Source organism: Erythrolamprus reginae, chromosome Z (assembly GCF_031021105.1).
Source record: "Erythrolamprus reginae isolate rEryReg1 chromosome Z, rEryReg1.hap1, whole genome shotgun sequence".
Classification (NCBI taxonomy): domain Eukaryota; kingdom Metazoa; phylum Chordata; class Lepidosauria; order Squamata; family Dipsadidae; genus Erythrolamprus; species Erythrolamprus reginae.
In genome coordinates, this window is record NC_091963.1 from 129,582,756 (window position 1) to 129,596,366 (window position 13,611).

The window sequence follows — 13,611 nt, forward strand, 5'->3', positions numbered from 1 at the left end:
AAAGCAGAACTTGGAGACAGGCAAGTTATTATTATTATTATTATTATTATTATTATTATTATTATTATTATTGTTATTGTTATTATTGTTGTTGTTGTTATTATTATTATTATTTATTAGACAAGTTCCTCAATGGACAATTTATTGGATACACCATATTGGCACAACTGTTGGAAGTCGATTCTGAAATTTCCTGCAGCTTTAGCTTTAGCCTAATAAATAAAAATTTCCCCTTTTCCCCCAAGTCACGGGTCACATGGTCCAATCAAGATGCTGACTGGTTGCTTGGTTACTTCACTCTTCCTCTGGCCAGCCACCTCTTAGAACGTCCTTGGTTCCCACAAGAAAACTTTTTTGTTTTGGCTACAAAATCCTATCTAGCTATTTCTGCCCCATTCCCTGTCCCTTCTTCTGCTTTTGGGTAATCCTGAAGCCTCCAAGATGGCCTCAGCCAGGTTTACATCAAGGTTGACAGCAGTGGTGGGCTTCTGCAGGTACGGTCAAGTACGCACAACCAGCAGAAACATTTTGGTTAGGTATGCAGAACTATTAGAATCCCCCCCCCCCTTCTGGGCTCTGGGTATGTTTTTCCTATCACAGTAAATGAGGTTGAATGTGTACAATTTTAGAAGAGCTGTTTGTGCATTTCTCTGTGTGTGTGTGTGTGTATATATATATATATATATATATATATACACACACACACACACACACATATATATATTTTATATAGTAGATAATTTATATTTTTGTGTGCCTGTGTGTAAGTGTACACATATAACATATATACATAGAATTAAATAGCATATTTTAGATGTTCAGTAATAGCAAATAGATAGGGAAATTATCTCTCTTTGAGGCGAGGAGAGGCCAGGCGCTCTAACCCTAACCCAAACCCCTGACGTGAGTGATGTCAAGTTGGCCACCTTTAAGCCAGTCACATGACCTTTAAGCCACCCCCAGTCACATGATCATCAAGCCACTCCCACCTGGTCACATGGCTGGCAAACCACACACACAAAATAAGCCACGCCCACAGTAAAAATTTTGTGCAGCCCTTCACTGGTTGACATGTGAATGGCCTTCGGAACCTCTTTAGCCTCACTTTATCAGTGGTTCCTGGGCATTACAAACAGCACAGCAAATATAGTCTTTCCAGCCTGAGATACATTGGGTTTGCAGAGTGGAAGCATCTGCAAACCCAATGTGGGTTTGCAGATGGAAGCATAGGTTCAGGAGGGAAGTGGTTTTAATAGGAAAGTGAACACAAGAACAAGGGGACACAATCTGAAGTTAGTTGGGGGAAAGATCAAAAGCAACATGAGAAAATATTATTTTACTGAAAGAGTAGTAGATCCTTGGAGCAAACTTCCAACAGACGTGGTTGGTAAATCCACAGTAACTGAATTTAACCCTGCTATTCTGTTCGAAAAAACTCCCTAATCTTCTGTTCCGGGTCACATACGACCCGGACCAAAAACCCTTCATTTGAAGTGGTTATGTTTGGTCAATTTGAAAACTTTTTTCACCTGGAAACAAGTTTGAACATTTCTGCACACAATGGAATGAAAATTGAACTGAAAAAATTAATCCTTATTGGTTTATTTTGCACATAAATGTGCCTCCCCCCCCCCCCGTTTTTGTGAAAGTTTTTTCAATTTATAGTTTTGCTTGCAAAATGCATTCTATTTTACTAAAGTTGGTGTGGGATTGGGTAGCTTGAACATTTCTGCACACAATGATATGAAAATTGAAATGAGAAAAGTAAATCTTATTGGTTTATTTTGCTGATATAATGCATGCCCCCCCCGTTTCTGTGAAATAGTCTTCACTTTATGGATAGTTTTGCTAGCAAAATGCATTCTATTTTGCTAAAGGTGGTGTGGGATTTGTAGCTTGAACATTTCTGAACATAATGATATGAAAATTGAACTGAAAAAATTGATGCATATTGGTTTATTTTGCACATAAAGTTATTTCAATTTATATAAAAATTATGCTGTTAATTTCAAACTTACATACTTTTTTTTAGTAAAATGGATTTCTTTCATAAAATTAGTTCTCTGGCTACAATGTGGTTGATTTTCAAAAGTATATTCCAAATATTTCTAGCCAAATATGTATAAAAAGTGACAATAATGGCACACAGCAGGGCTGAGGGGGGAGTGGCCCTTTTGTGGCAAAAATAAACCAATAAGAACCATTTTTTTCAGTTCATTTATATTTTTCTTATGTTCAGGATTGTTCAATTTAGTATATCAAACCTTTTGGGGGGAAATGCCTTAGGGATTTGTAGCCTTAAAAAATATAAATTGACACGAAATTCAGAAAGGATGGGGGGAGGGGCTTTTTGATCAAAATAAAAATATAAGTCTCAGTTTTTCCAGTTCAATTTTCATATCATTATGTTCATAAATGTTCAAACTAGTTTTCCAGTTGAAAAAGTTTTCAAAAAGATCAAATTCAAGTACCTAAAAAAAATCATTTTGGTCCAGGTCTATATGACCCGAACAGAGTAAACGTGACTTTTTTCCCCCCCAGAAAAAAATTAGTCCCCACCCCCACAAATATTTTTATGATGATCAGCATTGTTAAATTGAGTAAATGAATGCCTAAGATTTTAAAGAATATTTCGGATTTGGAGCATAAAAAAATAAAAAGTGAAAATGGTTGCAAGCAGCCGAGGGGGGGGGGGGCTTATTTCTGATTTTAAAAAACCAGTAAGAATCATTTTTTTCAGTTCCTTTATATTTTTCTTATATTCAGAAATGTTCAAGCTACCAATCCCACACCAACGTCAGTAAAATAGAATGGATTTTGCAAGCAAAACTATCCATAAATTGAAAAAACTTTCACAAAAACGGGGGGGGGGCACATTTATGTGCAAAATAAACCAATAAGGATTAATTGTTTCAGTTCAATTTTCATTCCACTGTGTGCAGAAATGTTCAAACTTGTTTCCAGGTGAAAAATGTTTTCAAATTGACCAAACATAACCACTTCAAATGAAGGGTTTTCTGTCCGGGTCGTATGTGACCCGGAACAGAAGATTAGGGAGTTGGTTTTTTTCAGCAAGAAAGAAACCCCCCACCCTCCCAAAAAAATTCTCATAGAGAGAACCCCTGAAATGATGAAAAGTCATGAAATTTCAAGTTTCAGATATGCAGGGAAAATGTTTTACAGGGGACTCAAACTTGGTTTCGGGTCACATATGACCCGAACAGGACAGCATCAAACATGCCTGGGATAAACATATATCCATTGTAAGATAAAATACAGGAAATAGTATAAGGGCAGACTAGATGGACCATGAGGTCTTTTTCTGCCGTCAGTCTTCTATGTTTCTATGTTTCTATATAAAATACTAAATCAATGTTTCTCTACTTTAGCAGTGGGTGGACTTCAGTTCCCAGAATTCCCCAGCCAGCAGAAATGCAGAATATAAATAACCTCCCATAAAAGCCAACCCCCCTTCGCTCATCCACCGTCTTTACCTGTGGTGGGATTCTTGATTGTGCAGGTCTCTCGGCCATCTGGTTTCAGCCACTTGCCATTTATAAAGTGCCCCAAGTTACGACCATGAGAGTCCAGCCAGGACTGAAGAAGAGAAAGAGGGAAATGTCAGGTTGATTATTTGAATCTTCTTCAAATAATTTTTGTGTGCCTGTGTGTAACACGTATGTACACATATAGCATATATACATAGAATTAAATAGCATATTTTAGATGTTTAGTAATAGTAAATAGATTGGGAAATTGTGTCTCTTTGAGGCGAGGAGAATACAGGAGGGGATCAGTTAGATTCAGGGAGGGAACCTGTAGCTTCAAAATCCTGCTGGACTAAACCAGGCCAAGCTGTTAAGACTGGCCAATAGTCAAGAGTGAGAGGAGATCCATTGCCATAATATTGGGAGGTCCACTGTTTCCCTACCGAGTGATACACCCTGATCAAGAGGAAAGACCAGAACTCTCAGCCTTTAGCATTGCAGGTAGTCCTCAACTTACAACTATTTATTGACCATGGCACTGAAGAAAGGGCCTTGCAACCAGTCTTCACACTTAACAAGCATCCCCAAGGCCACACGATGAAGATTCAGGTTCAAAATAACAGCAAGCATTTACAGTGGTTGCAGTGTCTCGGTGTGTTATTGTGATCACCATTTAATTTAATGTAATTTAATTTATCCGAATTCTATGCCGCCCAATCCCATAGGTCTGGGGGGGTGGGGTGGAGGGGCTTTATGACTTTCCTGGTTGGCTTTTGACAAGTCAGTGGGTGGGGTGGGGGTAGCAGAATTCTCTTAATGAATCTTCTAGTCCAATCCCCTGCTCAGACAGGAAACCTTATACCAGGGGTAGGCAAAGTTGGCTATTCTATGACATGTGGGCTTCAACTCCCAGAATTACTGAGCTAGCATGATTGGCTCAGGAATTCTGGGAGTTGAAGTCCACAAGTCATAGAAGAGCCAAGTTTACCTACCTCTGCCTTATACCATTTTAGACAAATGATTATCCAATCTCAAAACACTGGAAGGGGGTTGGACTAGAAGGCCTCCAAGGTCCCTTACAACTTTGTTGTTCTGTCCTATTCTATTCTATTCTATTCCATTTTTATCCTATCCTATCCTATTTCACCTGTCAAACTTTAGAACTGTCTATAATCAGAAAGTTAGAAGGCTCAACTAAGAGAGTAATGAATTGTGTTCCACTTGCACTTCAGAGAGGAGTGGCATACAAACTAACTAACTAATTAACTAACTAATTAACTAACTAACTAACTAACTAACTAAATCCTGTCAGGTGTCATCGACCTGATTTGGGGGCAAAACAAAAAGGGCAGTTTGGAGGATCTTCAACACTCTAATGGTCAATGTTGGAGTAATCCGGCAACAGCTACCAGGTTGTGGAAAATTCAAAGGTTATTAAATATGTTGGTGCATTGATATACAGCTACTTTAGCATAATTTGTTTTCAACTGGGACCAGAATCTCCATTGCTTAACCTTTCCAAGTTCAGGGTTTCTCTAAAACCTAATCTGAAAAAGTCTAAAGTGTACTTCAGTTTTACAAAACCTGTTTTAAATATTAAAGTCTCTTGAACCTCAAAACACATTTGTACCTTCAGATTTAAATTTAGGTTCAGATTTATTTAGATTTATAAGCATCTCCTCTCCTGATTCAGGGCGGCATACAACAATAAAACCAAATACAAAATCTAAAACCCCAATATAAAAAAAGAATTCATCTATCTATCATTCATACTACTGGCCGGAGCGGAGTGTTGTCACTCAATGGCCCCAGGCCTGCCAGCACAGCCAAGTTTTTAAAGCCTTTCAGAAGGCCAAGAGGGTGGGGGCAGTGCAAATCTCCAGGGGGAGTTGATTCCAGAGGACTGGAGCCACCACAGAGAAGGCCCTTCCCTGCAGTCCCACCAGACAACATTGCTTGGCTGACGGGACCTGGAAAAGGCCAATTCTGTGAGATCTAATTGGCTACTGGGACCTGTGGTCCTAAGCCATGCAGAGTTTTGTAGGTGATAACCAACTTCAAGTCAATTTTTGTCTCTTGGCAACTGTACTACCTTTGGCAAGATGGAAGTGGTTTGCTATTGCCCGCTTCATGGGGCTGAGAGAGAATGGGGCCCAAGGACACCCACCTCGCTTTGTCCCTAAGGCAGGACTAGAACTCATAGTCTCCTGGTTTCTAGCCCGATACCTTAATCACAATATCAAACTAACTAGCCACAAAAATCAAGATACTTTGTCATCAGCATGCTCTCTCTCCTTTCTACATGTTTACATTCTTTTTCTTTTCTTTCCTATCCATTATGACTACAGTACATTACTTCAACATGTTAGTTGGGGGAAAGTTCAAAAGCAACGTGAGAAAATATTATTTTACTGAAAGAGTAGTAGATGCTTGGAACAAACTTCCAGCAGACGTGGTTGGTAAATCCACAGGAACTGAATTTAAACTTGCCTGGGATAAACATACTGTATATCCATTGTAAGATAAAATACAGGAAATAGTATAAGGGCAGACTAGATGGACCATGAGGTCTTTTTCTGCCGTCAGTCTTCTATGTTTCTATGTTAAAAATGTTTCTGGAACAATGGAAAAAAAATCAAATAGAAAGTATGTCCATCTTCCCCTCTCAGGTACCATCTGAGGCCATCAACTCAAGTGCTTGGTGGACAGGATAAAATGTGATTTATGTGGTAGTAAAAACACAGCTGGGAGGAATTTAATGACCCACATGGGCTGTGCAGAAGATTGCAGTGGGTCAATTGCCGCCTGTTGGATACCCATGCAGGCCAGAATCAATTATATTAATCAGATGTAATTGTCCAAAGAGTGCCATCCATTATTGGGGGTCAACTGTCTTCTACTATAAAACATTTTAGCTGTTTTAGTGCAGAAACTTGTCCGTGCTCTTCATAAAAAAATCCCTCACAAGCACCAGATGTCTAAAAATGTAATATGGATTTCTTTTCCACTAGAAATAGAGCCAGAGTGGCACAGCAGGTAGAGTGCTGTATTGCAGGCCACTGAAGCTGACTGTAGATCTGTAGGTCAGCGGTTCAAATCTCACCACCGGTTCAAGGTTGACTCAACCTTCCATCCTTCCAAGGTGGGTAAAATGAGGACGCAGATTGTGGGGGCAATAGGCTGGCTTTGTTAAAAAGTGCTATTGCTAACATGTTGTAAGCCGCCCTGCGTCTAAGGAGAAGGGCAGCATAAAAAATCGAATTAATTAATTAATTAATTAATTAATTAATTAATGAACGAATGAATAAACCTACCAACCAATCAACTAACCAACCAACAAATAAAAAATAATTAATAAATAAATACAGATAATCATAGAAACATAGAAGACTGACGGCAGAAAAAGACCTCATGATCCATCTAGTCTGCCCTTATACTATTTTCTGTGTTTTATCTTAGGATGGATATATGTTTATCCCACACATGTTTAAATTCAGTTACTGTGGATTTACCAACCACGTCTGCTAGAAGTTTGTTCCAAGGATCTACTACTCTTTCAATAAAATAATATTTTCTCACGTTGCTTTTGATCTTTCCCCCAACTAACTTCAAATTGTGTCCCCTTGTTCTTGTGTTCATTTTCCTATTAAAAACACTTCCCTCCTGGACCTTATTTAACCCTTTTAACATATTTAAATGTTTCGATCATGTCCCCCCTTTTCCTTCTGTCCTCCAGACTATACAGATTGAGTTCATGAAGTCTTTCCTGATACGTTTTATGCTTAAGACCTTCCACCATTCTTGTAGCCCGTCTTTGGACCCATTCAATTTTGTCAATATCTTTTTGTAGGTGAGGTCTCCAGAACTGAACACAGTATTCCAAATGTGGTCTCACCAGCGGGATCATAATCTCCCTCTTCCTGCTTGTTATACCTCTAGCTATGCAACCAAGCATCCTACTTGCTTTCCCTACTGCCTGACTGCACTGTTCACCCTTTTTGAGACTGTCAGAAATCACTACCCCTAAATCCTTCTCTTATGAAGTTTTTGCCAACACAGAACTGCCAATACAGGCTTGACAGCCCTCTGAGTCAACATAATCCTCAATGTAAGACCACAATTGAGCTCCAAATTTATGTTAAGTGAATTTTGCCCCATTTTACGACAGTTGTTAAGTGAATCACTGCAGTTGATAAGTTGGCAACATAGTTGTTAAGTGAATCTGGCTTCCCCATTAATACTGTTTGTCAAAAGATTGCAAAAAGTGATCACATGACTTTGGGGAACAGCAACAGTCATAAGTACAAACCAGTTGCCACACATCAAAATTTTGATCACATGATCATGGGGATGCTACAAAGGTTGTTAACTGCAAAAAATATTCATGTCACTTTTTTTCAGTGCCATTGTAACTTTGAATGGTCACTAAAAGAACTGCTATAAGTTGAGGACTGCCTGTACCGTTTTCATTCATTTTCAAATTTATGCAGATATTTATTGACTGACCAATCAGTGAAACCTACCGTTTAAGAAAATTAGTGCTAGACTGTAGAAAAGTAGCTTAAAACTATCAAGGATTTCAAATAATTACAGAGAATCTAATCCTATTGTAAGAGTTACTATGGAAGGGTGGGAGAGAGTGAGATTGTCCCCAAAAAACACTAATTCAACTTAAATGCCAGAATACAAAAGCCAAACTTTGACACCTCACCCCCAAGAAGAAAGACTGGAAAAAATTTCAACCTGGGTCCCACCATATGTTCTTATCTAGAATTCCCTGACCACCGAGACTCATGAGAATTACAATACATTAGCAACAGAACTTAAGACTTATATACCACTTCACAATGCTTGGCAGCCCTCTGAGTTTACAGAGTCAGCATATCGCCCCCAACATTTTATTGACCTTCGAAGGATGGAAGGCTCAGTCAACCTTGAACTGGTGAGAATCAAAATACAAATTGTTGACAGCCGACAGTCAGCAGAAGTAGCCTGTAGTACCACATTCTAACCATTGCACCACTATGGCTCTTAAAAGCCACATTAAATCCAAAAGTGGCCGGTTTACCTTGTGTTTGGGGTTGTAGAAACTCAACCACCACAGTATATTTATTCACTACAATTAAAGAAACCAACAAGAAAAATTTGGTCTAGAGGCTAAGAAACTGGGAGACTGAAAATTCTAGTCCTGCCTTAGATGCGAAAGCTGGCTGAATCATTTGGGGCCAATCGGCAGGAGATCATTACTTGTCATCCCACCTTAGGCGTGAAAAATCAGCCGAGTGATTTTGGCTCAACCACTCTCTCTGTCCAATTCATCTCGCAGGGTTGTTGTGAGAAGGGTAGGAGAAAGAAAGAATATTCTATAGGTCAGTGATGGCAAACTTTTTTTCCGCGGGTGCCGAAAGAGCATGAGCGTGTGCTATTACACATGCGTGAGTGCCCACACCCGTAATTCAATGCCTGGGGAGGGCGAAAACAGCTTCCCCTATCCCCACGGAAGCCCTCTGGAGGCTGGAAATGGCCTGTTTCCCAACTTCTGGTTGGCTTGTGTTTCACTCTCCCCATGCTCCAAAGGCTTCCCTGGAGGCTGGGGAGGAGTAAAAACGCCCTCCCCCATTCCACCGGAGGCTCTCTGGAAGCCAAAATTGCCCTCCCAGAGCCTCTGTGCGAGCCAAAAATCACCTGGCCAGCACACACATGCACACTGGAGCTGAGCTAGGGCAACGGCTCGGTACCAGCAGATATGGCTCCATATGCCGCCTGTGGCACCCGTGCCATAGGTTTGCAATCACTGCTGTAGGTTCAATGCCTTTAGTTATTTATAAAAATAATAAAGGTGGGTTAAGTAGTCCTTTCCCCTCCAAAAAAAATCCTCTAGAGAAAGAGATTTAAGACAGTGAGATATGAATGGCTGTTGTAAAGCACGGGAGACCTTTAACAGTGGGGGCTCCTGAAGCCGGCCCTCTTTGCAAGACCCCTCTTCAGAGTCTTTGCAGGCATCTCTATTTCGATTCTCTTCCTTTACATGGCCGGGACCATCCGTCCCCTTGTCTTCTTCTCTTGCTTCCTTCTCCTTCAGGCTCTTAGTCCACATTTGCTGAATGCCGGCCATCTCGGCTGCCCAAAGCTGCCGATCCTTCTCCCGCTGGGCTTTCTCTTCTTCCCACAGTCCTTGAAATAGCTGTTCACTCTCTCTGAAATGTGTCCGGATATCTCGCACCAACTCATCAAATTTGTCATCCCAGGGTCTCTTCCTCCTGTTCCGGAGCTGGGCCAACTTCTCGCGCCTGCTGAGCCGGCTCCGTGGCCTGGAAAAAGCTGGTGGCAGGGAGGAATGAGATGACATTACTCAAGTGGCAGAGATGAAAACCAAAACTACGTCACTGGAGCTCTCCAAACATAAGAGCCAGCCTCTGGCGCACATGTGCCAAAGAAGCAGCAGAAAAAGTGAGATTCAAAGAATTAAGAGGAGAACTATTAACATACGTAGAAACATCAAAGGAGAAAAAAAAATCCTAAAACTCATGTAATTCAGTAAATATTAAATGTCTGGAGCAAAAAACAAACAAACAATAGAGGAACTATTGTTGGCAAAAAGGAATAGGAAAAAAACAGCAAATTTAAGGATAGTCCTCAACTGAGCCCAACTTTATGTTGCTAAGTGAGAGATTTGTTAAGCATGTTTTGCCTCATTTTACAACTTTCCTTTCCACATTTGTTAAATGGATCACTGAAGTTGTTAAATTAGCAACATGGTTTCCCCATTGACTTTGCTTTGTTAGAAGGTTGCAAAAGGTGTACATTTCAGACAAATAGTTATTCAATTTCCTCTTAAAAGAAGGCTAGTTGTTCCACGGATTAATTGTTCTAATTGTCAGGAAATTTCTCCTTAGTTCTAAGGTTGTTTCTCTCTTGATCCCATCCCATCCATTGCTTCTTGTCTTGCAGTCAGTTCCTTTGGAGAATAACCCGAGTCCCTCCTCTTTGTGGCAAACCCTAAAATATTGGGACAATGCTATCACATCACCCCTAATCTTTCTTCATATGTTTTAGCCTCCAGTCGTCTAATCATCTTTGTTGCTCTTCTCTACACTTTTTCTAGAGCCTCAACATCTTTTTTACAACATGAGGACCAAAATTAGATGTGGTATTCCCAGTGTGGCTTTACCAAGGCGTTATAAGATGCTACAGTATTAACACTTCACATGATCCCTCGGTTAATGAGGTCTAGAACTATGTTGGGTTTTTGGGCAGCTGAAGCACAACAGCTGGCTCATATTTAAGTGATTGTCCATTAAGAGTCCAAGGTCCCAGTTACAGAGATAAAAATGAAGGTGAAACAGCTCAACCCATCTTTTAAATAGCAATTCACCCGCTTATCTCTTGCACTTAATACCTGAAACTTTTAACTGGGAAACCCCTTGCAAACGGGCACTTGTTGGAAATGACAGATGCGAAGGAATCTGAACAGACTGCAAAATTATTCCAGTTCTAAGCTCACATTCCTAGGAATGGATTCCACTGAACTCAAAGGAGAACTTTATTTCTAAGATTGCAAACAATTGATGACCCCAAGTCCAGTCCTTCTCTGATATCTGGATAAAGCCAATTTCCCTTCTCCTGCCCCCTAACCAGAAGTGAACTGCTCTCTTTTCTCACCTTTCCGCTTTACCCCGGTTCTCCAGGGAGTGTCCAGATGTCCCGGGATCGCCAGCTGAAGCAGAGGCTCCTCCACCATCCTAGATCTGCGGCGGATCTCTCCTGGAGAGTGTTCCGAAGCATGGTAGAGGTAATCCTCATCAGCTCCCCTTCCTCCTCCGTGGGGATCGGCCTCTTCCTGCGGAGGGGTGTTCTCTTCCTTGATTACGATCCCGGCCCCCCGAGGGTGCAGGATCGAGGGCTCCGCATAGAGAAGAGGACGGGCAGCCGCTTGAGAAGAGGACGACGGATAGACGGCGGCGCCGGCGCCGGCAGACTCGCCTGGCGGTTCCAGATCGCTGCCGTCAGTGTCGGAGGCCTGGGTCCAGGCGTACTCCTCCTCCTGGGGCTGCGGGTCGGGATCGAGCTCCGGGTCGCTTTCCTCCTTGACGACCACCTGACACCACGGGCCGCCGTCCATGCCGCGGGAACCGTTACCCCCGCCGCCCAGGATGGCGTCGAGCTCGTGGAAGAAACGGCAGCGCTGGCGCGCGACGCCGTCTTGCAACTTGGCTTGTTTGTAACTTTTCTTGAGGTCTTTGCCTTTCGTGCGGCATTGGTCCTCGTCACGGAAGTAGCCCTTCTCGGCCATGCGCTCGGAGATCCACTGGTAGACGTCGGCATTCCGGTGGCACCGGTTGAGCTGCGTCTGGATGGATTCCTCGCCCCACAAGGCGAGGAAATCCAGGGTCTCCCGGTGGCTCCAAGTGGCCGCGCGAGTTCGAGGCACTTTAGCGCGATCCGTGGACCTCGGGCCCAGGAAGGAAGAAGGGGAAGGAGAAGACATCCCGGGGTCGGTGGGTTGGCGGGAGCAGAAGGGTCAAACCGAAGGAAATTGGGGAGGGGGAAAACGCTCTGCCACCTCTGTTTAATTAAAAAAAAATTCCAATACCGGTGCATGCCGGGATGTACCCCCTCCCCTCCCTAACCCAGAAGACCGAGCGAGGCGGGTACCTCCGCGGTAGCACGTAACCCGAGGTGGGACTTACTGCGCAACTATTGGCCAACAAGCCCGTGGTATGCATATGAACGCGATTTAAATCGGGACTCTGGAGCCGTCTGCGCCGGCGCGAGGTGTGTGTGGAGGGGGGAGGGTCTGCTTTGTACCCCACGCGACAGCAGAGTTGTTACCTCCTTGGGAACCCGGGGGTCAAAAGCGGTTCTCACGATCTAGGCTGATTTCTATTCCTGATTTTGCACGGCGTGGGAAGGTTTCCCCCTCTCCCCAGCTGCATTTAATACGGTTTTGCTTTAAAGGCGTTGTTAGCCCGGGTCTGAATCGCAGTAGTTATTCCGGATTCCTACACCGCCACTAAAGCCCTATTAGCGATTAAAAATTGGGAATCGATCGAACTTGCCTGAAACTTTCAGAGTGGTTAAGTGGGGATGACACTGATCTAGCGGACTCCAGAAGAAAAGCTCTATTTCATCCCGCGTCCTCCCAGCTCATCTTCTTTCGTTGAAGTTTTGTTCAGGTACCCAAACTTTTCGGATTCGGACGATTCTGAGTGACAGACTTTTGCAGTTACAATCCAATGAATATTCTCCCAGTTATGGGCTGGGGCTATATTCATGCATCATTCAAACCCCAATTTTAAGGCTAAAGCTAATTTCAACCGGGCCAGGCAGAAGTTTCCAAAACTTTTATTCCAATGCAGCAAAAGCAAAATAGTAAACACAATATGGAAATTACTAGGGCCCTAACGCTTGGGCTAGAAATCTTCGTTGTGATTTTTCTCAGCAAGGATGATATTTTCTCAGCCAGATTTCTTTGGCTAAGGAAAAGGCTACGTTTGTCGATTAAAACTAGTGGAAGGAACCGGGGCAGAAGCGCTGCCGCTCGAGCGTCCACCAGTAGCGCTTCGCTTTTAGAAGCGCCTAAACAACAAAAACACGCGGGAGTGACTGACACGTCCTCCTGAACCTGGATTATCAGTAAACTCCGCCGTATCCGAGCAGGACCCGGACTTCAGCCAGCGAAGCTTGCTGTCGTGGAAGGAGCGAAGGTCAGAGACAGAGGCGAGTGGGAAGCGGCGGGGCTGGGGGAAGAAAAAAAACAACCCTAAAATACGGGGCCAAAAAAAGTACCTCTTGGAGGAGGAATAAGGATAAAGCAATATCTCCCCGGGCTCGCTTTGGAACCCCTCTTTTGCAAAGTTCGGTTCCCAGCCGCTGCAAACCACGATGACTTAATGACGGCTTGTTAAGTAAGTTCTCCCCTTCCCCCCGTGCTGAGTGCCCACATCTTTGTGGTTTAGCGCGACGCGGGAATCCCAAATTGCTTTCCTTCGGAGCCCACAGATCACGTTCCTCTTAACGCCCCACCATATCCTGCGCTCTCCGCCGAAAGCCGAGGAAGTCAGACGTGAGAGGGGGGATCCCTTCCAATGCAGTCCCTTACCTGGGCTGCCCCAAGCGCCTC

The 13,611-nt window shown here is 43.0% G+C and overlaps 2 protein-coding genes across 4 annotated transcripts in view; one reads left to right on the forward strand and one right to left on the reverse strand.

Moving 5' to 3' along the window:
* ALDH16A1 (aldehyde dehydrogenase 16 family member A1) overlaps positions 1-12,848 on the reverse strand; it is a 58,047-nt gene extending 45,199 nt beyond the window's left edge. Inside the window, exons 1-3 of the mRNA XM_070728552.1 lie at positions 11,151-12,848; positions 9,424-9,809; positions 3,495-3,597 (exon numbers count right to left, since the gene is read on the reverse strand). Coding sequence (XP_070584653.1) covers positions 3,495-3,597; positions 9,424-9,809; positions 11,151-11,976 — 1,315 coding nt within the window. The 5' untranslated portion in view covers positions 11,977-12,848. The remainder of the gene's footprint in view (positions 1-3,494; positions 3,598-9,423; positions 9,810-11,150) is intronic.
* Positions 12,849-13,104: 256 nt separating this feature from the next.
* The window catches only part of PIH1D1 (PIH1 domain containing 1), a 38,605-nt gene continuing 38,098 nt past the window's right edge, over positions 13,105-13,611 (forward strand). The window contains exon 1 of one of the 3 annotated variants that reach the window (XM_070727880.1): positions 13,105-13,195. The gene's annotated coding sequence lies outside the window, so the exon portion shown is untranslated. Of the gene's footprint in view, positions 13,397-13,611 lie in introns of all 3 variants that reach the window. The other 2 variants (XM_070727882.1, XM_070727881.1) reach the window with 2 other exon arrangements.